A 21,940-nucleotide genomic window follows, 5' to 3' on the forward strand; every position below is an offset into this window, starting at 1 on the left:
TGTGACCCAAACCCCTCCCCCTTACAGAGAGTGTTTGCGTCTCGGGCAGATCAGGACACCACAGCCACCAGAGGGCCCCCAATTAGTTGACTGTCCAATCCACAGAGGGTCAGAGCGCGTACCAGAGCGCACTGCAGCCTTCTGCTGTCAGCGTCCTCAAAGGGTTTGAAACCACACAGGAGACGAAGCTAAACATTATATGACAATAAGTCCTGCACGCATTAAAGACTATTAATAGGCCTGATAATTGCCCACTGTAGGACAATTGTTTCAAGGCAAAACTGATTAGGTGGGTAAAGTGGGAGTGAATTTGTTACTAGTTTTGGAATCTAGGGATGTTTTGAGAGGCTATTAGTCAACACAAAACATGTAAATGTTATAATAGCCTAGAGATAATAGGCTATAGCCAAAAGTATGAAACTGTTATCATGCACTTAAGGAAACCAGTATTTATCCACAGAAAAAGTCAAGAGAATTACTTTCAAACACAAGGAATTGTATAGCAGCATCTATCTATGTTTAGAAATAGGAATGAAATAAAATAGAATAATAAACCATCATAAATGCAATGTTTCATAGCCTAATGCATCACATCGCAGCTAATCTATAACCACAAGTCAACTTCTGAGGGCAGAGTAAATAGGGGTGTGATATGCCAAAATGTTCACGTAACAGGTTTTACAGCCCGTATCTTTACTTAGATTTTTCGTACAGTTAATAGGCATATATTTATAATTCCTTTAGAGGTCAACCAAAGCATCTGCTGTTCCTGAGAGTTCACACTTCACTGTGAGTGGTTGAATCCACCTGTCACTGAAAGAACATGCCCATTAGGAGGGTTTAGTGAACAGTGTCTTTTGAGCATAGAGCTGCATTAAACAGCTCTATGCTCTATGTGTCTGCATTTTACTGGTATTTACCTGTTATGAACTTTAGCATTAGTTCATCAAGGTACAGGTTTAAAGTAGTGCAAACTGCTAAATGTAGATACTTCACTATTTCCGCATTTCACATCAAACCACATGGTGTGAACAAAAAAAAAAAAAAAAAAAAAAAAAAAAAAAAAAAAAAACCATCACATAAAGTCCGAAACCATCTAAATATAAATCCAAAATAAAAATAAAATGCTAAGGATTAAAACTAAAGCATACACATCCATGAGTAGACTAAGCACGTCATGTACAGATTATCCACTGTAATCTGGATACTTTATAACTCTCTCACCATAAACTACTCATACATGACTGCACTAAGCAAACATACAATTCATAACTCTATTAAACTGAAGCATGTGAAGGCAAGGCAAGTTTATTTGTATAGCACAATTCGTACACAAGGTAATTTAAAGTGCTTTACAGAATAAGAAAGACATTAAAATCACACAAATCAAAACATAAATAATGCTGGTCAACACTAAATTTATTGTCTAAGATTTTTTAGCTGATTTAGGATAATTTTGATGTGCTGAATCCAAAAATCACATTGGTTTTGCTCAATCAGGTCAACGTTCTGAACTAAGCTACATGTTTGTTTTTGGACGATTTTGTTTACATGTATGAGTATTTTCACGTCATATTTTGAAAAAGTCTGTTATATTTCTCGCTATAAACAAATTCTGAAGATTTTGCATGTGCCAACTTATGACTAATTGTTTTTTTTATATTGCAAGTGAATGAAATGGCTTCGACTAGAAGATCTTGCAAAAATAAGCCTGACATATTCTGCTACATCTGTGGTGAATACACCAATGTTCCTAACAGAAATCAAGTCACAAGTTTCATAAAGCGTGCTTACCATGCTTATTTTGGTATTAAACTTGGTGACCAAGATGAAGCTTGGGCGCCACACATGGCATGCAAGTCATGCACCGAGTATCTGCGTCAGTGGACTAAAGGCAAGAAGAGTTGCCTGAAGTTTGGAATTCCCATGGTTTGGAGGGAGCCGACATCAATAGCTACTTCTGGGCTATTGATGTGACTGGGATCAACAGAAAGAACCGAAGCAGCCTCAAGTATCCTGACCGTGAATCAGCACGTCGTCCTATAGCTCACTGAGATGAAATTCCAGTACCTGTCTTTGTAGAAGTTCCTGACATCAGTGACAAAGATTCCTCCAGTGTGGTTTTAATGATGATGCTCCACATCCTTTTTCCCAAAAGGAGCTAAATGTTCAGGTTTCCTGAGAATCTGGGATCACTGAGTGATGAGCAGGTGGAGAGATTCCATCAGGACATAAAAGAGACGGAGACCAGGTATCAGGGACGCTGGGATGCAGTCATGATGGCTGATTAATGTTGGACTCTGAAGAGAGACATCCCTGCTGCTGAGCATTCAAGGGGTTCATAAAAACAGAAGTTCATGTCCTGAATTTTGCACAATGATAACGTAACGTTCTAATTTACATGTACTTACCTTTATCAATTAACATAACGTAACATTTAATTAAAACATTCTGTTGGAAAACTATTTTTTATCTCCTAAAACATTTTTTGGATGAGAAATATTAAAGAAAATCAACTGATAATGTCACAAAATTGTAATCAATTTAGTCAGAAGATCGGATTTTTCTAAATCAAATTAGCATAAAAACCTGACCTGACTGAGAAAAATGGGTATCATTTTTGGATTCAGCGGTGCAAAATGGTCCTCATTCAGTTGAAAAAACATAGACAACTTTCAAAAATGTTTTTTTTGTAACCCAGTGTAATCACCCAATCTGCAACTCTCTCACCCACTCGTTTGCACCCTTTAAAACTCTCTCTCGCACTCTTTAAACACTGTCTTGCTCAGTTTAAGAACTTTCCCATTACTTTACAAAAAACTTTCCTGTCACTTCTCAAATACTTTCCTGTCACTTTACTATGTCTAATAAAAGTCCATCAGTCCATGTTTCTTTTGTCATCATAAAATTACCATTAAAGGAGAAGAGTGCAGAATAAAAACCTTTCAGTCGTATGCACAGCTAAACAGAACAGTTTTGAGTATGTGAAGCTATTCAGTATAAGAATAGCAGTTGTTGTTACAGTACTAACATTTTTTAGCAATACTGCCCTTCTTAGTCAGAAATTTAAAAAAAAAATAGTGTCATTCCATAACAATGATAACAGGAAATCAACACTTCTTTTGGTCCTACTATTGGTCCCATTATGGCCTGATTCAAAGTACCAGAAAATGGGCGGAACAATCACTATGGCAGACAAAAATAAAATCAATGTGGTGTCTCTTTGAGACTTTCATGACAGTCATTCTTAATCATGACTGTGACACTGCACCCAGGCAATGTCACAGTCATGATTAAGAAATAAGTCAGGCTGAATCGGGTTCTAATCTGTTTTAGTGAGTGTTCAGGAAATCACAACAGTCCCTTCAAAATGCCTCTGAGTATTAAGTTCAATGGGCAGTGTGGAGAATACAGGAGTTCATGATAAAAATCAGATTTCAGGGGTTCTGAAAATGGAGACGTTCAGGTCTACCTGAGATGCCCATTACTGAGGTGGTGTTTGTTGAGAGAGGTACTGGTGATATTGAAGAGTACGTCCACTGCCTCCAACTGTACATGTTAATAATGGTTCACTCAGTCCTGACACTTCAGGTGAACACCCTGGGCCTCCCTATTGTGGCATCTGGTGTCCTCCAGGAGCATGATGGTATAGTTGTGCAGTTGTGCCCCCTTTGAAGCTGCTGCATTTGTTATTGAGGTGGATGTTGTGTATTCTGGTAGTTGGAACTATTGTGGTTGCCCCGGTACCATGTCTGTTGCCGCATCAGGTCGTAGTTTCTAGCCCAATGTCCAAAAAGTCCACATCTCAAACACTGGCTACTGGTAACAGGCCTCAACCCATGTTGCAACTGTTTCCAACATGTCTGCATCTTCTGGTTTGCTTGAATGTACCATGGTTAAACTGAGGGGCCTGTACATCTGAAACAGGGGAGCCAGATTGTGGCATCTGAGGCTTTACCTTCTCTTTTTCTTTTTATATATTACAAATTAGTTGTATTTGTATCCTAAGGACCTGGGCCCGCAGCTTCTGCAGCTCACTCTCCTAACTGCTAGTTTTGGCACTGTAACTTCTCATGCGGTAAATAATATCTGCTTCCCATTGATGACGGGGCATTGTATCCAGATCTATTTCAGTGAGTTTGAGTTTAACCACAGGGGGTAAGAGACTCAGGCACCATGGATTTAAAAAGCAGCATGGTGCCTGGGTCTGCTGAAGTTCGGGGGTTGCTACCCTTCACATCAACCCAATGTTGTTGAACCCTTCTAAGGAACTCAGCAGGATTCTCACCTGGTTTTGGATATTTATTTTTTTTATGATTTTGAGTCAACTCGTGCTGGGTACATTCTCATTAGGGCTCTGACAAAATCATCTTTATTTCTGTCAGCCCATAGAGTGTAGTCTGGAAATTGCTCAGTACCAGATACTTAGATAATTAGATACTTTACATCAGCATGAGGCCTGTGTTGGCATACTGAATGTTTATATTTATGCCTTTGAAAGCCCTGGTTTCTCCAGTAGTCATCTGCTTCCTGTTGTTAGGTAAAGCTGTCATGGTGTATAGCTGTTTGATGACCATTTTGAATTATGTGACATGGTTTTGAGAAAACTCCCACATTCAGCCTACTGTTCATGGACATCGTTCATAGGGATGAGGCCAAAGGACATCCATCTTTCTGTGACGCACCTGATTCCCTAAAATTTGATTAAAAAAAACATAAGCCTACATCACAACATCTGTAAGTAATAACCCAGCTGAGGTGTAGAGGCAGGCCATTGTCGTTCAACGCTAAATCAAAATTTTCATCAATCTAGTCTAGAGTGTCAGAAATGATATCTCGCGAGACTTGATAATTGGAGCATAGCGGCGGCGAGACTTGTGTGTGGAGTTTTTGGAGAGGGAGGAGGACCGCTGAGGGAACAGGAAGGCAAGCGAAGTGGAGAAATTGTTTTAAATTGTAAAAATAAGAACAGGACCCATGATGGCTTCGGGGGATACGCTGTATATAGAGACGGACGGCTCGGACATGCCGGCGGAGATAGTAGAACTTCATGAAATAGAGGTAGAAACCATAGACACAGACGAGCACCAGCCTATGATCGCCTTACAGCCCCTTGACACGGACGACCCGCACTCCATTCACCCGCACCAAGAAGTGATTCTGGTGCAGACGAGAGAGGAGGTGGTGGGCGAGGACGACTCCGAACTGCACACAGACGATGGATATGAAGAACAAATACTCATCCCTGTCCCTGCGGACGAGGACTATATCGAACACACTCTGGTTACTATTCCCGGAAAAAGCTCTTCGTCAGGCAGGACGAAGAAGGCTGGAGGAAGCAAGAAAGGAGGCAAAAAGAGCTACTTCAGTGCAGGGGAGATGGGGAGAAAATGGGAGCAGAAACAGGTTCAAATAAAGACTTTGGAGGGGGAGTTCTCCGTAACTATGTGGGCATCTGGTAAGTTCAGTTCCTATGAGCTGAGTTAGCATGTCGCTTTGTTCTTAGCATGTGAACCTTGTGACTAGGCCCCGCGGAGGCCTGCTGCTCCGCCAAAGTCTGAACTATTTCACAACTTTGAGGCACTTAACTTCACTTGAAATGTTTTTGTTTTTATGGGAAGCCATGTTTTATGTGTCAATGGGCGCCGCCATATTTTCCCGGTCTAGAAAGTATGGCGGCCCGAAAAAATGGCGTTTATTTGGCCGACGAACATGGCGGCGAGAGTGGGAGCGAGTGGGCTCCGCTAGGCCGCTGTGGCGCAGTTCAGGCCGGCGGCGGGGCGGGGCGTCGGGCTGTGTGTGGTGTCGCCTGGGCTTTACAGAATATCAGTGGTGGAAAAGTACTTAATATTTTCCAGCGCTTTCACTTGTGTAGTAATTAAGTATACACACGTATTTATTATTGTTTAGCAAAATTGTTTTTGTACTACACATATCCATTTGCCATTTGGCTGATAATTTGATCATTGGTGGTTACAGAGTGCCTTGCTTTATTATATTATTTAATATATTATTATATTTTAAAAGCCACAAGTAGAACATATGCAAATTATATCGCCTGTTGGAATTTGATTACCTTGTGTGAACACAACCTTATTACGTTTTTGTGTTTATTGTCTCAGATGACAAAAAAGATATTGACCATGAGGAACAAATCTCAGGTGAAAACTCTCCTCCGGATTATTCTGAATACATGACTGGAAAGAAGCTCCCACCTGGGGGCATCCCAGGCATCGACCTGTCTGACCCCAAACAGCTGGCAGAGTTTGCACGGTGAGTGACTTTCCACCTCTAGATTAAGTTTGTTTGAAGAAAATAGTTTGGCACTCTACAATTGTGTTTTTATTGTGTGTATATACATTCACTTTTTTTCCAGAATGAAGCCCAGAAAAGTAAAAGAAGATGACTCTCCCAGGACAATAGCATGTCCACACAAAGTGAGCATAAATATACAATTGCAGGTCAACAGCTTCCTGCAATGCACACACTTTTTTTTTTAGATAGTTGTTAAAAATAAATATTAACAGTATTTTTTATTGCCCAGGGATGTTCTAAAATGTTCAGGGACAACTCTGCAATGAGAAAGCACTTGCACACCCACGGGCCTCGGGTACATGTGTGTGCAGAGTGTGGGAAAGCATTTGTGGAGAGTTCCAAACTGAAGAGGCACCAGCTTGTACATACAGGAGAGAAGCCTTTCCAGGTGGGGTTTTGCCCATGTGGGACCTAGTAATAATCTTTGAAATGTGTGAACTTATCCTGCATCTTCTGTTTACAGTGCACATTTGAAGGCTGTGGTAAGAGATTTTCATTGGACTTTAATTTGCGTACTCATGTTCGTATCCACACTGGAGATCGGCCATATGTGTGCCCCTTCGACGGCTGCAACAAAAAGTTTGCACAGTCGACAAATCTGAAGTCACACATCCTGACACATGCCAAAGCCAAGAACAACCAGTGACTGCTGCAGAGCACAGGCTGAGCGGGCACTAGTGGACAGCCCCCCCCTCCCCTAGAGTCTGCACTCAAAACTGAGAGATAATCCTTTCCTCAGACATTTTTATGTACAGTAAGTTTGATGGGCTGTGGAACCCTCACCCTCAGGTTTCCTCTGTGTTTGGCACTACCTGGGTTAAAAAAAAAAAAAAGTTTCTTCTGCTGAAGACCTCAAGGATTGGCACCTATACTTATTTATACTATCTCACATTTTATAAGTCAAGTTGCATTGATCCTCAGCAATGATATTTTCACTTTTGTACTTTTCCAGTGTGCATATTGTACACTGATTGTGCTTATGTAGTCATTATTTGAGTAGCTTCTCTTTGAAGAGGTTTGAGATTTCTCTTGTGTTTCTGCTGAACAGGGTGGTTAGTTTTTTGTACAATGCTGTATCTAAATCATGTTAATAATCGCCATGTGATTTTTTTCCATAGTAATAAAAAATATTTTCCCCTTATGCTTGAGGTGCTTTTATGCTTCATGAAACTCACTGAACTTTTGAAACTTTTTGGTAGTGTCTTTTATTTCTGGTACCATAAAAATAACAAATCAGTGGAAATGCAAAGACACCAACCTTTCAGTGCATTTGAGTTCATAAAATCAGGAACAAATTTAAAACAGGTCATAAAAAATTATGCATAAGTAATTTATAAGGCTAAAAACCCAGGTGAAAGTAAAAAGCATAAGCCATTTATAGTTAAGAATTTGCATAATTCATCCATTTACCCAAGTCCCAGCCTCTGCACAGGAAAAACACAATCTAACTTGTCAGCATTTTGCTGAAACTCATTCAATTGTCTTATGGATTTGGTAATCAGTTCAAGAGAAGAGTCAGTAGTTCAGGGTAGTTGGGCGTCCCCCAGCCAGTTACAGGGTCCCAGGATGGAGCAGCACAGAAGCCCTTCCCCTGGACTTTCTCATCCAGGCAACTCAGGTGACAGCCGTCAGTTACCTAGAAGAAAATAATTCTCAGTCTGAGGCCAAGCAGGAAGATGGTTTTCCACATACATGGATAAGAGCTTGTGTTACACACCTGCACCTTAAAATATTAAGGCAAGGCAAGGCAAGTTTATTTGTATAGCACAATTCGTACACAAGGTAATTTCAAAGTGCTTTACAGAATAAGAAAGACATTAAAATCACACAAATCAAACATAAATAATCACAAATAATCATCATAAAATCAACAAAATCAACATTAAAAGAGAAAGGCATCCTAAACTGATTTACTTACATCAAAGAGGCCCAATCCTTGGAGCTTGTAGAGACGAGGGTTAAGAAAACCCAAAACTGGAAGATCTTTTAGAAGTCTCTGATCATTAATGAGAGACAGCATGCCTCCTACGACAGGGGTAGAGGCCTGAAGGAGAGAGAACGCAATATTCACACACAATATTCTTAAGGGTGAAATAAGGATGAAATTAATTTAATTACCGAAGTCCCAGAAACCCAGGGTATTGGAATCCTGTTGGTCACCACCCAATAGTTATCAGACAGAGCAGATATGTCGGGATATGCCCTTCCAGTGGGGCTATAGTAAGATTGAGGAGGGAGTGCTGAGGCTGCTGTTCTTAGATATGTTTCAACTGCACTGGCCTAAACACATTGTTTTGGTTTAAATGAACAGAGTCAAATCGAAACATGCACATTCTCATTACCTGATAATCGGGCATCTTGAAAACATTACTAAAACCTCCACCACTAATGTAATCTGTAACCTCTTCTGACAATTTAAATGGGTTCTTGAACGATGTTCCCCCAACTGTGCTTACGTAGGGGCTGAGAAGAAAAACAGCAGTTTCTGTCATTCCAACATATTGATTCTATTGTGTAAAACAAATGAAGAAACAGATATACCTTGATGCAGGAAAACTGGGTCTGAATGCATTTTCTTTTCCCATGTGTCGACAGCCAGCTCCACTGTCACCTGAACATGACAGGCTTTTACAGTTGTACATACAGAACAGAAGACACCACTTTGATACTTCAAGAATACAAGTAAATATTTGCATTTATATTCAAAATGACAAGACGATTTTGTCATGCACAAAATTTTAAATCCACCATCATCAGAATGCTCAAAATTCCAGGATGGCAGCACCGAGAAGCCAAAGGAAAGCTGATCATAATACAAATTTTACAATGACCAACTGAAATCAGATTAAATTCAAATAATTTAGTAATTAGTATTTAGTAATCTGCTATTTTCATTTCCAGTGTAGAAATGCCATTTAGTGTGTGCCTCTATCACAAGTAAGGGAAAGTACATTTTTTTGTCTTATTTAATTTGAGCTATTACTAAACTATTATTCAATTACCAGTAAAACACACACACACAAAAAAGATTTTGCATTAAAACGTCAAATTTGTGCATCAATGCAAATCATAAAATCAATTTAATTTTATTTTATGAGGCACTGATATTATTACTTGTACCTTTATGCTATTGAGGCTAGTCCCAATTTCATTTTAGAAATCTCATTATGTTCCACTTTGCCTCCATTCCAGAAAGTAGAACATAGTGAACTCACAGCCATTTGTGACTGCAGCTATATTAAAAAATATCTTTATGGCAATGTGCTGAGTATAGACGGTATTATTTACATGCCTAGTTCCCCCTCTGAAAGATCACTGTTAATGTTCAGAACTCAAAAAAATGTTAATCATCAAAGATTTAAACAGACCAGAAGCGAAGAGCAGCGAGATACCGCGGACTCCTGCCTTCATAAACTCTGTGTTGATGCGGGTCATGTACGCAGTGGACAGACTGTCCTCATCATCTCCATAACTGATGGTGTGGACCCAAGGCAAAGCAGACATGTTACTGAGCAGAAGCATCCACTGCAGGAAGGGTTCCTGAGATTCATGACGCCCTGTCATTACACAAAATCACAATCAAACCTTTTTTTTTTTATTCAAGCACTCCCCACCTTAGCAGCTCATAAAGTCAGACCTTTTTATGGCTTAAAATGAAAGCCAATTTATGGCCGTTATACTACAACAGCCTTTTATTTTAATTTGAAAACTACAAACCTGCATTGCTGAAAACCCAGGTGGAGATGTTGGCTCCTGTGCTCATGATGTACTCCACATCCAGACTGGCCTCCAGCCCGGCCTTCCCCCCTCCCTGAGTGCCCACCACTTGCTCCACCACTGAGTGATGCTGGAAGCTCCCCCCAAACAGGCTCATGAACTCTGACAGGTCAGCAGGGTGGTAGTACTGCTCCAGAAACTGAACAAAGAAAATTTCACATTAAAATTGCAAACAATTGCATAAACACCATGGATGAATTATAAACAATGGACTATAGAGTGTCTTAGTTTACAGTGTATATTGCAACTACAGACTTTGCTTGTTACCACTGATTGCTATGTGAATTTGTATTTCACAATAACCAACATGCACGCACATGTGTGATATAGGGTTGTCAAAAGTACAGAAAATCAGATACTAAAGTAGATACTCATTTAAGCAAGTATCAATACAAAAAAATAAAAATAAATAAAATCACATAACTGGATAAAAGTCGACCTCTCCTGAACAGTTTTATCTTGAGTTTTATCAGAACTAGTGTAAAACCACAAATACCATTACTTTGTGTTGAAAATTACAATATTGCCTAAAAAAACCCAAAACAAAACAAAAAACCCTTTTCTTACCTGTGCCACTGCCTGGCTGTTGTTGTGAGCCCCACCCACATCTGAGCTGGACAGGTTGTAGCGCTGCCGGAGGATGGAAGGGGTCACTCCCAGGTGCAGCCCAGCCTCAAAGCGCTTAGACTGGGATGAACTATGGGTGATGTCCTGCACTTTGGGAGGGAATCGGTGCACTCCTCCAACTGTAAATGCATAAAAATGTACTTGGGATATTGTTGGAAAATGTATATCTGTAATTTTTTCATTTTTTGGGCATGCACAATAAGAGCAGATGCAAAATTGTATAACTGTATTTAAAACTTGTACCCCAGTCAAATACAAAAGACAGATTTCCCAGCAAGGGGCAAAAAAGTAAACTTAATGATGTATTAAAAACATTCACCATTACCATTAGATAAGCCTTCCAACCACTAAATTGTAATCAGTGGATCATTATAGTACCAAAGTCCAGATGTGAATGAACCTCGTCAGGAACAGAGTATGGAGCGGAAGACCTCAGCACAGACTGGTTTTCACTGATGTATCGGTGGAACCTGCTCCCTGGAAGCAGCCTCTCCGCCTGCCTATGTGCACAAACATACCAATCACTGTGTGGATAAACACCTCCGCAAGAACCTCCGCAAATCTTCAAAATGTACTTCCCTTTTGTGGTTAGTTTTACTTTCAGCACTATGATACTAGAGGGTTTTTTTCTACTCACTTGGAGAGATCCATTTTATTCAAGTAAATGTTGTGTCAAGTCTTTCAGAAAATAAGCATAAACCACACATGACACACACTTACATTTCATATGAGACATTCCTCAGCTAACATAGAAAGTTCATCAAAAGCCAAGGACATGACATAGAGAGGAGAGAATAAATGTGCTGAGCCAGAAACATATATTAGTCTTTAAAAAGTGCTTACTCTGCGCTCATGGAGCACTGTAGAAAGTCCTTTGTGTGGACAGTGTAACAGTCTCTTATCCCATGACTCTGGAGCCAGCTCCCAACCTCTTTCTGTGTGACTGTGGATGGACGCACCAGTCTGGACACCTCCTCCAAACTCATGTGTTTGCCTGTGGAGAACAAGGTCCATGTAAATCTAAAGAAAACACTATGTGATTTTAACATAATCAAATTCTAAAATTGGATAAATAGAGGATGACAGTTTCAACGGTTGTTTCACAGCTTTTCTCTTTATCCATGTTCCATTGTTTTGTCAAAAGATTCTATAAAGCTTGGTTAGCCAAATGTTAAACTAATGGAGATTTTAAGATGCTAAATAGCAAAATTGGCATTCATTCAAAATTACTGTGACACTGTAATATACTGTGATACATACGGTATGTTTACCAGTAGAGATCCAGGAGCTTATCTGTTTTTTTTTGTTTTTGTTTTTTCATGCGTTGTTTTGATAAAGGCATCTCTATGGAAAGAACTCTAAATTGTTCAGGGAAAGTCTGTACCATAGAGAGGGGAGTCCGGGTCCGAAACCTTCATGAGAATGTCCTCTAGATCTGCAACATTCTGCTGCTTGAGGGCAAAGGTCAGTCTGAGTTCCTCTTCAGGGCTGATCCGACCCACATCCCTCCAGTCATGTGGCACCCTCACAAAAACAGGAAAACAATTACTTTAGCTTCCACTATTCTATGCAATAATGAGTTTTATTTAAAGGTGCACTATGGAACCTTTTGGGTATAACGTCTATCACCTGCTTGTCTCATTGGTATTTCATTACTTTGCCTGGATTGTTCCACAGTATGGCACCAAACATATAATCTTGCGCTTATTCAGTTACATGTGTTTTTTTATTGCTGAGAACTACCAGTGAGTGGGGCCATCTCCTCACAGATCTGGGCTGTAACTTGGCCTGACTTAGAGACAAGATTTCTGGCGGACCCGTCACCGCAGATGTTACATAGTGCATCTTTAAGTTTCATTTTTAGCTTTTTAAAACACGAGGGGAATTGTTATCGCCTAATTTTGAACAATCAGTTATGTTTTGGTCACGCTGAACAAAAATGATACAAGAACAGTTCAGGTTTACAAAACATTTCCAGCTTACAAAACATTCTGGTCATACTCCAGGAAACCTCCGCAGACCAAGGAGACCCACAACCAGCAGAGACCCGGACTGAGCCTGTGGAGAAAGCAAAGTCACAGGGTCACACACATGTTTACAACAAGTGTGTATTAGCCGGGTCATTAGCAATACCCATTCTAGAAAACCGGTTTGTGATACAAAAATAAGCTGTATCAGTATCAGCTTTAGCCACAATGTGAATCTGAAACATGTAAGAACCGATCAAGGGCTGAGACTTACAGTTGATTCATGATTTCTCTTTCCTGTTCTCTTCTGTTGTTGGTCTCACTGTGCGCGTGCTCCGACTATTTTAAAAAAGCGGCAGTCACATGACACGCAGCCACGTGATCCTTTGCCCTGTCTATGTCATGGATCTATTAAAAATCTGTATCCCATGGAAATATTGTATTAATAAGACCGTCATACACGAGCACTTGTGTAGGGCTCAGTGGAGGAAGAAGCAATCTACATTTTTTAATAGGTAAAAGTACAGGAGAGCAAAACAAATACTGCAGTAAAAGTATCAGAAAAATCTACACAAGTAAAATATTCTGCAAATTAAAGAAAAAAAAAACAACAACAGTGCTATTAGGCCTAGTATTTCACACATTTTAGTTAAGTGATAACATTCTGTTATTTTTAATTTAAGTAAAAATACCTTTCCTTAAACATGTAGTTGAGTGTATGGTACAGACACCTGCATGTAGTGTGAGCTTCCACTGTAAAACGTTCTACAGCACAGTACTTTTACTTTTGAACTTTCCACCAGTTTAAGTCTTTTTGCAAGTTTGTGTTCCATAAAAAAACGTGAATCCAAGCTTTTTTTATATTTATATTCTTGAATTAGTGTAACGTAAACCATTGAAAATACTAAATCGAACAAACTAGTAACTCAAACTTTTGTCCCATTTCATCAAAATTGTTTATTCATAAAAATTGAATTTAGACATTTAAAATTGTCATTTGAATAGGGATACATTTTACCGTTTACTATTCACAATGCTTTTTCATTCTTATTGGCCCATGTGAACATGCTTTAATCTGTCCATGAACATTGTACCATCTTCATAGTTTTACTAGTTTTCTGAGAAGTAAAAATCTTCCTCTTCATCACTGTCAGCCTGGGTTTCTTTGTCTGGAAACATCTCCCATACCACAAAGGTGTCATTTTCTAAACAAAAAGAAACAAGTATTAGCTAAAATGATAATTAAAGACAGAGCTGATTTTGGCTATGCTGTTTCCCTCACCTGTGTTACCGCATCTTCTCATAGTTTTTTTCACAGACGCAGTAGGAGTGAAGTTTGCCTTACCCTTCAAAGATAAGGTTAAGTCAAGTACAGTATAATCTAAACTGAATAATAATGCAGATGTGAAAGTATAATCTATACACAGCATTTACCTTTTTAGCATGTTTTTCCACATTAAACTGGTAATGATTTTTCATCCTCTTCTGAAGTTGGAACACATACTTGTCATCATAGTTCCTTATGAAGAGAAGAATAGAGTTTATTTATTAGAGCGAATTGTGCTATACATTTCTTTCTTTCAACTTGAATAAGTGTTAAATGTTTTTAAACTGGAAACCTGGATTGGACAATACTTACATGTGACATTTCAAAGTTGTGTTAGATTTAAAAAAATCTCATAATGACAAGCCAGTACCTGCTGCTGGAGCCCATCATGCCAGGGGTGATGTGTAAGCACTGGGGGGTCTTGGCTTCAGGGAACCCTGTGGGCCTGGGGGTCAGGGGCTCTGGGTCCGACAAGGAGAAGTCATGATCACTCGTACACATAGATGACATCTATACAGGCAGGAAACATCTGATTATTTAAAGTATAATAAAAAATACAAAATTTACAGGGGTTTATATATTATGTTATGTCAATATAATACTTTTATGTGAAACAATTAACACAGTTACATTGTTGTATACTGTAGGGCAGCAATCCACCAAAGAAAGATGAGCTGACAAAAAAGGATGTAGCTCTTAAAACTATGTCTGTGTAAACCCTCAGTCGTCCAGGTCTGATCAACAGCAAAAGACAAATTTTAAATCTGTCAACTGGACAAATCGTAAGAGTGAAAACGTTTCGCTGCTCATCCAAAACAACTACTACTCAAAACTACAGAGTATTTCTATGACTGGACCATGTATCTGACTCAGATCCTCACAAAATTACAAGATCACAGGAGATTATGCAGTAATACACATTATAGTAATTCAAACAGAGAGAAATACAATGGTGAAAAACTTTCTTGTCACTAACTTACAAATAAAGCTTTTAGTCAACCAAGACATTACTGACTGATGAACCAAATAAGAAACCCTCAGGCGCTGTAGTCATTTTTATAATTAAATGAAGTCACCTCAAATCGTTTACTCTGCATGTAAGCAGAGCTAAAAACATCATCCATGTCTTCTTTGGGCATGGCTTCCAGGTAGTCACGCACCTGGCGTTTCCTCCGCAATGTTCCCACACGAGCAGAGATTACTGGGTTAGCTGTACAGATAAATTCACAATAGATTTGTCTCTCAAATGCTAATTCTGACACCAGGTTTTTGTAATTGTTATCATTTATCTTGATGTAAGTTAGAATGTTGAAATAAAATGTTTGCAGATTAGTTTACCATCACATTTTTACAACACTGTTCTTTTTTAGACTATTCATGAAGCCATAGCTATCAGAACCTCTGGCCAATATTAAAACGTAATTTTGGGGTAGCAGTACCTTTCTCTTTTAATGATTCCTTCTTTGTTTTCCGCTCACGTTTAAAAGGCGTCTTGGCAGCTCTGATGGATGTGTGTTGTTTATAGCATTCCTCAGCAGAACGTGTTCCAACAATCATTGCCACCTTTGTCCAGTAACCAGCAATGTGCTTTGGGTGACATGACACTGCTCTAAAAGACACACATTTAGCTTGGATATATAAAACAATGACACAACACAATAATCTGTATGAAGGTCTTACTCATGTAGCTTCCTCAGTTCCTCCTTGGTCCACTTGTCTTCATCCTGTTCTGTTACCGCTTTAATATGAGTGCTTTTTTTATGTGTCCTGTTGGGCTGTGCAGTTTTTTGTGTAGCCATTTCTGTGCTGACTTGTGTGTTTTTTGGTGAAGGTGTTTTGATTCTCCGTTTTCTCTGAGTTTTTAGCACTGATTTTGTTTGCGGTTTGTGTGTGCTCATTTCTATTTCCAGTGATGAGTTGGAGGAATGGCTGGAGCGAGTGGACCTGCTGCGGAGACTCCTCTGGCTCTTGCTGTCCATGCTTTTGTCCCTTGTCTTATTAAAAATCTTCTCTTTATTGTTTAGTGATTTTGATGATGTGCTGCGGTCACCTGGGGGCAAATGTTGACTGGAAGCAGAGCGTTGGTCGAATTTGGCGGTCTTAGCTTTCATGACCTTCTTGTTTGAGTTTTCAGATCCTTGTGATTCTGGTTTCTCACTGGTCTTCTCCGCAGTCAGGCAGTTTTGGCGGGATCTGGTAACACGGCTGTTCGCATTGGTGTTTTCAGGACTTGGAGGCTTCTTGAGGACAGAGCCTTTGTTTTGAAGAGGTTTGCGCTGTGGGGCCTTGACCTTTCTCTGGAGCTTTTGTTTGGTGATGAACTCATGCTGCTCACACACTAAAATAAAACATGTTACTGACAAAAGTTTAAGACTATTATTAAGGACTTAAGAGTAAATAGACAAATGATTGTTACCATTGTTCAAAGGAACCTTCTCCAGGGCTGTTTGTTTATCAGGCTTTGTAGAGTGGAATGACTTGGTGGAGCCTGAGGTTTTGACCTCCTGAAAGAAAAAAATATTATTTATATATGTATTATAATGTTCCATTATGTCACACTTAACTTATCTATTTACCATCTGTGGCAAGCTATACCCAACTAACTTCCCACAAGACACAATACTCAATATAATAATGAAGCATTCAATATGAAATATGAAATTTTCATATTCTATAGTATAGTAGTAAAAAACATTTTACAAATGCTCCACTATGAGATACAAATGTGATACCTGATCATATATCAGACAAATTGAGGGAAGTCCTTACAGGCTGAATGACAGTAGTGTCATAGCAGTCATGAATAGTGACGTTCATGTGCGCATCCAGAATAACTCGTCCTCCCATCCAGTAATTGAGAGGTGGCTTGATGACACGGCCGCTGCGGGACACTTTGGTGCTGGATGCAGAGGAGAAAAGACAGGTGGGAGCTGGGGCAGAACAGAGAGGTACATGTTTTAAGGTCTGTAAATGCACACATCATCCTCTGATTCTAGGATACACACATGTCTGTGGCTGCTGTTTCAGTGACTGGTTCCTGGGTGTCTTTGATTTTTGGCTTCTTTTATCATTTTGTGGCTCAGTCCCTTTTTTCAAGTTTCTACAAGAAAATAATATAAATTAACTCACTTTTCAAAATTACTATTTTATTATTAAGTTATTTTTACTCATCATACCTCTCAGACTCTGACAAATATTTTTCATGAAGTTCCTTCCAGTTTGAGGGGAAGCCATTGACAAAACTTTTCAAAAAACACTTTGGAAATTCTGTGAAGAATAGGTTAAGTTACAAAAAAAGTAATATTGGCTCATAGTGTGACTACCAGATTGTGGCTTACGTGAAGGAGCATCCAAGTCCATCTTGCCAACTAAAATATAGACCCTACCAGAGATCGTTTTTAAAACAGACCTGGATACTCTCTCCAAGATTATGTTACTGTTCCACGGGATGTTATTTTCCCTAAAAAGAAAAACATTTTAGAAACACGAAAATTAATCTTTTGCAATAGTATAAAGCTCACTCTACCTGTGAATACCATCTACAAAAAGACCTTTATGACTTCCCCGAATGAACCACTTTCTTAGGTGAATTACATTCTCCTTTTAAAGAGAAAGTGGGAAAGGACATCAGTACAAATTCTGCAGCTCATCAAGGCAATATATTGCATTATAAGATATTATTTGCAGCCTGATAAACTTACACTGGGGAAAGTGGTGCAGTGAGGCCACTTGGCACACCTGTACACAGTTTGTGTTTTAGGAATGGAAAATCGTGGTGAGTTTAGCACAAGTGGATCTTCAAGCATGACAGGCTGTGGAGGCACATCAGACACTGGTCCATGAGGGAAATCATCATCAGAAGATCCAGAATCAGGACTCTGCAGTCTGCTGATGCTAGGAGCTGCAGAGTCTAGTCCCACTCTCATTTCACTTTGGATATCTATAGTAAAAAATAATTGACGGCTAAAATCAGGTCAAAATGTAGGTCCTCAGTAAAATGTTAGCTCCAAAGGCTCACCCTGGTCAGCCTCTGGTCTGGGGCTTGATGTGACTTGTCTAACATCACACTGGTTTCTCTGGGTCTCCCGTTCTTTTAGGTAAGCAAACATCTTGGCAGGAGTCAATAGATTATGAGAAAGTGTCTCAACAGCACATCCTGCACATACACAAAAAATAAAAGGACAGAATCTATGATTACAGTTTTATTCAATCTGCCAAACTTCAGGCGATAGGATGATTTTCCCTTACTTTAGCCACTGTTATCACAAGTCTCCAGCATTGCAAATGATATTTGACATATTTTCTCAAAGACAATAAATAACAGGCCTTAGTCATTCTTGAGTTTTGATGTGATGTGACTTACCATTGTGACCAGGTGCTGCTGATGTCTCCACATTCCTTGTACTTGTGATGTACGGTGAGCTGATTTTCCTTTCTTTTTCCGGATAACGAGCATAGTCCATATCCGATATCATGCTGTTAGAATTATTGATAAGTTGACAGTCCGATTTTCTTTTCCTCAGCCTCTTTCTCATCGGGGAAAACACAGAGTGAGGAGAAATGAAGTGAGGCGGGGCAGCGTTCTCCAACTCTTCAGGTCCACAAAGATCAAAGTGATCAGCTGTCTTTGTCGTGTGAAAGCCATTCATGCGAGTGTGTGGAGCCGTGGTGTTGCATACAGCGGTGGACTCCATGAATGGTCTTCGTCTTGGCAGGCACACGGGGTTAAAAGCATGTTCCGTGTCCGCACAATGCATCACATCACAATCAGATCTATAATGGTGGTGGCTTTTTTGAGGACTTGATATGGGTGAAAGAGTCACCGCAGTTACCTCGCCGTTCCCCAACTTCTGGAGCTGGTTGAAATCCCAAGGCTGGTCCGTGCCGTGGCTCTCGGTCCTTCTCTTTGGCGTGTACAGTAGTCTTTGAAACTCTGTAGGTTGGCATTCATCTTCGGAGTAGTCATTCACGGTTGCTCTCTGTACTTTCGATTTCAGTTTAGCGAAGATCTTTGCAGGAGATTCATAAGGAGCTCTCAAATGATGTTGAAGCTGGTGACACGACGCCATGTTTTTGTATTATCCGTTTCCATTCTGAGTGCTAACCGAAGCTGCTGGCTGGTTGCCCGCAATTTTTTAAATTTTCCTTTCACCATGGTCACGTGACTAGCCCATAGAATACGCCACTTCTTTTCCTCTTCCTGTTTTCTGCGTCTGTCTCTGCGCTTAACTAACATCTCAGATATTATCCTCGTGTTAAATGAAGCTCAATGCGCTGTTAAAATATATAAATATATAATAAAATATATCTATAAAATAAAAAGGAGTGTGCTGACTTGCTGGATACTCCGATACACTAGGAGGCGCAGTGCACCAAAAATCAGAGAAGAAATCACTTCCTGTAATGTTGTTTTTAGCTTTTGCGTTTAGTGTGAGCTTCAGCTGTATATTTTGGCATTCGGGTTGTACATAAGAGATAATATTCCGTTACGCTTGTACTACGTGTTGTAATGTGCGTCAGGGGTTGTTAATTACGTGCCATGTGATTTATTTTTAAGTAAGTTAAATTCAGTCGCTATCAAAAAAAACTCGTGGACGGTGTGCACTGAGTTTACTGATGCAACATGGCAGCAAGTACTGTCAGTAGATGTCTTCACTCCGCTTTAAGGAGGATTCATGTGGCCCATTGCCGTGGAGTTCATTCTGTAGTGGAGAAGTCCGTGAGCCGAGTGTCCAGTGTGGCAGTATGTAGACTTAAGCTCAGTTCAGAGGAGAGACACACAGAGCTGAATGGGACAGCTCGTGCCCGGGAAAGGGACAAGGGCGGTGGTCAGGACAGGAGCAAAAGTTTGAGAGCTTTCCAGCGCCTTGGCCTGGGACTGTGTGCCGTGGCTCTCCTGGACAGTTACAACAAGGACAGAGAACAGACCTTTATACAACACATTCTCCCAGTAGCTCAATGTGCCTCGCCTGTTAAGCCCGACACTCCTCGCTTTAGATACAATTTTATTGCTGACGTTGTGGAAAAGTCGACTCCTGCTGTGGTCTATATTGAAATACTTGGCAGGTTGGTTTAAAAGTTACAAATGTAGACAGGACAGGACTACTCCTTTCTAATTAAGTTTGGTTTGTTTTAAAGGTGCGTATAACTTGTGCGCTCTGTTACAGACACCCATTTTCTGGGCGAGAGGTCCCAGTTTCCAACGGCTCTGGTTTCATTATCAGTGGAGACGGTCTCATTGTCACTAATGCCCATGTTGTAGCCAATAAAAGAGGGGTCCGAGTCAAACTCACAAATGGGGACACTTATAACGCCACAGTACAGGACGTGGATCCTGTGGCTGACATTGCCACCATCAGAATATCCTCAAAGGTAAGAATTTCCATGGAGAAACAGTTAGTTATTAACTGGTCTGGTTTGGGACTATAAAACCCCATTATTTTATTTGAGCATATTCATCATAAATGTCTTTTCTATATAATTTATTGCAGAGTATTATTCTAAATATCATCCTGTTGGAAGTCCATCTTATATGGTTCTGGTATTTTTTGTGAACAGAATCCATTACCCACTCTACCCCTGGGACGCTCGTCTGATGTGCGACAAGGAGAGTTTGTGGTGGCCATGGGAAGCCCTTTTGCTCTGCGCAACACAATCACCTCAGGAATTGTCAGCTCTGCTCAGAGAGGAAGCAAGGAACTGGGCTTGTCTAAATCTAACATGGATTACATTCAGACAGACGCAGCTATTGATGTGAGAAACATTGTTCTCAGTGACATAAAGTCTATGTATCCAGTGGTTAACATGCCTTTTTTTTCTTTTTTTAGTTTGGCAATTCTGGAGGCCCTCTCATTAACTTGGTGAGAAGGAAAATATGTTTTGATTTGGACATAATCAGTGACGTAATGGGCTGTAATTAACGTCTGTTCATTTATTTTGTATTTCATAAGCTGTTGGACATTCAAGCTCCAGCTCCTTGCATTTTAAAACAATAATGTACACATTACTGGTAACCAGAGGTTTTCTTGCCCCTATCAGGATGGAGAGGTCATTGGAATCAACACAATGAAAGTAACTGCAGGGATATCTTTTGCCATTCCATCTGACAGAGTGAGGGTTTTTCTAGATCAGACAGCCAACAGAAAAAGTGAGTTTTAATTTTAAAATAATTTATTTTTGAAACTTTCTCTAATTTATGTTGGATCATTTAAGACTCCAGATTGAGTGGCTTGGAGCACAAGCGAAGATACATTGGTGTGATGATGCTGACTCTCACTCCAAGGTAACAAGAGTCCTAAAACACTTAAAACAACTTGTGGTTGTGAGTTCCACTGACTTTTCATTGGTCTGTGCCACAGTATCATCACCGAGCTGAAGCTGAGAGACCCCATGTTCCCAGATGATGTCACACATGGGATCCTCATCCACAGGGTCATAGTGGGATCCCCAGCAAACAGGTACATCTAAAGACGGGGGGAGGGGGGCACTGCATATTCTTAAAAGATGCTGAGTTCAATCTCTCAATGGTCCATTGTATCACATTGCCTGTTTTAGAGCTGGCATGTTACCAGGAGACATTGTGCTGGAGATCAATGGCACAGAGGTGAAAACATCAGAGGAGATATACACAGCTGTCCACAGCAGCGATAGAATTACAATGCTGGTGCAACGAGGACATAAGCTGATCCAGCTCCAAATGACTCCGGAGATTGCCGAATAAATCAACATAAGGACTGCCACTCAACACAGCACTGTCTGACACTAGCGCATTATTTTTAACTTGAAATGGCTGATGGTAACGTAATGTTTATTGATGAATGAGCCAAAGTAACATGAACTGAAACGTCCTGCAACAGCACCGAGGGCTATTATCTTGAATAAAAGTATTCATGAAACAATTTGTTTTTTCTTCTACATAAACTTATAA

At 40.0% G+C, this 21,940-nt stretch overlaps 4 protein-coding genes across 4 annotated transcripts; 2 read left to right on the forward strand and 2 right to left on the reverse strand.

Annotated features, from left to right (window-relative positions):
* The first annotated feature begins 4,861 nt into the window (after nucleotides 1-4,861).
* On the forward strand, nucleotides 4,862-7,456 carry yy1a (YY1 transcription factor a). The gene is made up of 5 exons (XM_033987663.2): nucleotides 4,862-5,458; nucleotides 6,123-6,273; nucleotides 6,377-6,437; nucleotides 6,545-6,703; nucleotides 6,779-7,456. Exons 1-5 carry the CDS (start codon nucleotides 4,978-4,980, stop codon nucleotides 6,959-6,961), a joined length of 1,035 nt encoding a protein of 344 aa, XP_033843554.1. The 5' UTR covers nucleotides 4,862-4,977; the 3' UTR covers nucleotides 6,962-7,456.
* Nucleotides 7,457-7,499: 43 nt separating this feature from the next.
* tpp1 (tripeptidyl peptidase I) lies at nucleotides 7,500-13,017 on the reverse strand. The gene is made up of 13 exons (XM_033987662.2): nucleotides 12,961-13,017; nucleotides 12,703-12,777; nucleotides 12,104-12,243; nucleotides 11,563-11,713; nucleotides 11,098-11,219; nucleotides 10,660-10,838; nucleotides 10,033-10,231; nucleotides 9,684-9,872; nucleotides 8,857-8,926; nucleotides 8,658-8,778; nucleotides 8,434-8,595; nucleotides 8,234-8,359; nucleotides 7,500-7,951 (listed from the first exon to the last, which is right to left on the reverse strand). The coding sequence occupies exons 1-13, from the start codon at nucleotides 12,969-12,971 to the stop codon at nucleotides 7,814-7,816; spliced, it is 1,683 nt and encodes a 560-aa protein (XP_033843553.1). The 5' UTR covers nucleotides 12,972-13,017; the 3' UTR covers nucleotides 7,500-7,813.
* Nucleotides 13,018-13,624: 607 nt separating this feature from the next.
* Nucleotides 13,625-19,163, reverse strand: mis18bp1 (MIS18 binding protein 1). Its single transcript, XM_055231014.1, has 16 exons — nucleotides 18,377-19,163; nucleotides 18,032-18,169; nucleotides 17,715-17,953; nucleotides 17,540-17,613; nucleotides 17,352-17,473; nucleotides 17,190-17,280; nucleotides 17,019-17,113; nucleotides 16,783-16,943; nucleotides 16,430-16,517; nucleotides 15,694-16,351; nucleotides 15,453-15,622; nucleotides 15,090-15,223; nucleotides 14,384-14,523; nucleotides 14,121-14,205; nucleotides 13,969-14,032; nucleotides 13,625-13,891 (listed from the first exon to the last, which is right to left on the reverse strand). Exons 1-16 carry the CDS (start codon nucleotides 19,080-19,082, stop codon nucleotides 13,797-13,799), a joined length of 3,060 nt encoding a protein of 1,019 aa, XP_055086989.1. The 5' UTR covers nucleotides 19,083-19,163; the 3' UTR covers nucleotides 13,625-13,796.
* Nucleotides 19,164-19,406: 243 nt separating this feature from the next.
* On the forward strand, nucleotides 19,407-21,900 carry LOC117390752 (serine protease HTRA2, mitochondrial-like). The gene is made up of 8 exons (XM_033988557.2): nucleotides 19,407-20,079; nucleotides 20,181-20,385; nucleotides 20,572-20,766; nucleotides 20,841-20,873; nucleotides 21,052-21,160; nucleotides 21,226-21,295; nucleotides 21,372-21,470; nucleotides 21,568-21,900. The coding sequence occupies exons 1-8, from the start codon at nucleotides 19,637-19,639 to the stop codon at nucleotides 21,731-21,733; spliced, it is 1,320 nt and encodes a 439-aa protein (XP_033844448.1). The 5' UTR covers nucleotides 19,407-19,636; the 3' UTR covers nucleotides 21,734-21,900.
* The last annotated feature ends 40 nt before the right edge of the window (nucleotides 21,901-21,940 follow it).

The sequence above is a fragment of the Periophthalmus magnuspinnatus genome, chromosome 22, assembly GCF_009829125.3.
Source record: "Periophthalmus magnuspinnatus isolate fPerMag1 chromosome 22, fPerMag1.2.pri, whole genome shotgun sequence".
NCBI classification, from domain to species: Eukaryota; Metazoa; Chordata; class Actinopteri; order Gobiiformes; family Gobiidae; genus Periophthalmus; species Periophthalmus magnuspinnatus.

Coding starts and splice junctions, on each gene's coding strand:
- yy1a (XM_033987663.2), top strand. CDS start 4,978: ATGATGGCTTCGGGGGATACGCTGTATATAGAGACGGACGGCTCGGAC. Junction 5,459..6,122: donor CGTAACTATGTGGGCATCTG/GTAAGTTCAGTT, acceptor TTATTGTCTCAG/ATGACAAAAAAGATATTGAC. Junction 6,704..6,778: donor CAGGAGAGAAGCCTTTCCAG/GTGGGGTTTTGC, acceptor TTCTGTTTACAG/TGCACATTTGAAGGCTGTGG.
- tpp1 (XM_033987662.2), bottom strand. Junction 8,927..9,683: donor CTCGCTGCTCTTCGCTTCTG/GTCTGTTTAAAT, acceptor TGTCATGTTCAG/GTGACAGTGGAGCTGGCTGT. Junction 8,779..8,856: donor CCCAGTTTTCCTGCATCAAG/GTATATCTGTTT, acceptor TTTTCTTCTCAG/CCCCTACGTAAGCACAGTTG.
- mis18bp1 (XM_055231014.1), bottom strand. CDS start 19,082: ATGGCGTCGTGTCACCAGCTTCAACATCATTTGAGAGCTCCTTATGAA. Junction 18,170..18,376: donor AGCAGCACCTGGTCACAATG/GTAAGTCACATC, acceptor GTGTATGTGCAG/GATGTGCTGTTGAGACACTT. Junction 14,206..14,383: donor ATGATGGGCTCCAGCAGCAG/GTACTGGCTTGT, acceptor TCTCTTCATAAG/GAACTATGATGACAAGTATG.
- LOC117390752 (XM_033988557.2), top strand. CDS start 19,637: ATGGCAGCAAGTACTGTCAGTAGATGTCTTCACTCCGCTTTAAGGAGG. Junction 20,386..20,571: donor CCATCAGAATATCCTCAAAG/GTAAGAATTTCC, acceptor TTTTGTGAACAG/AATCCATTACCCACTCTACC. Junction 21,161..21,225: donor TCAGACAGCCAACAGAAAAA/GTGAGTTTTAAT, acceptor GGATCATTTAAG/ACTCCAGATTGAGTGGCTTG.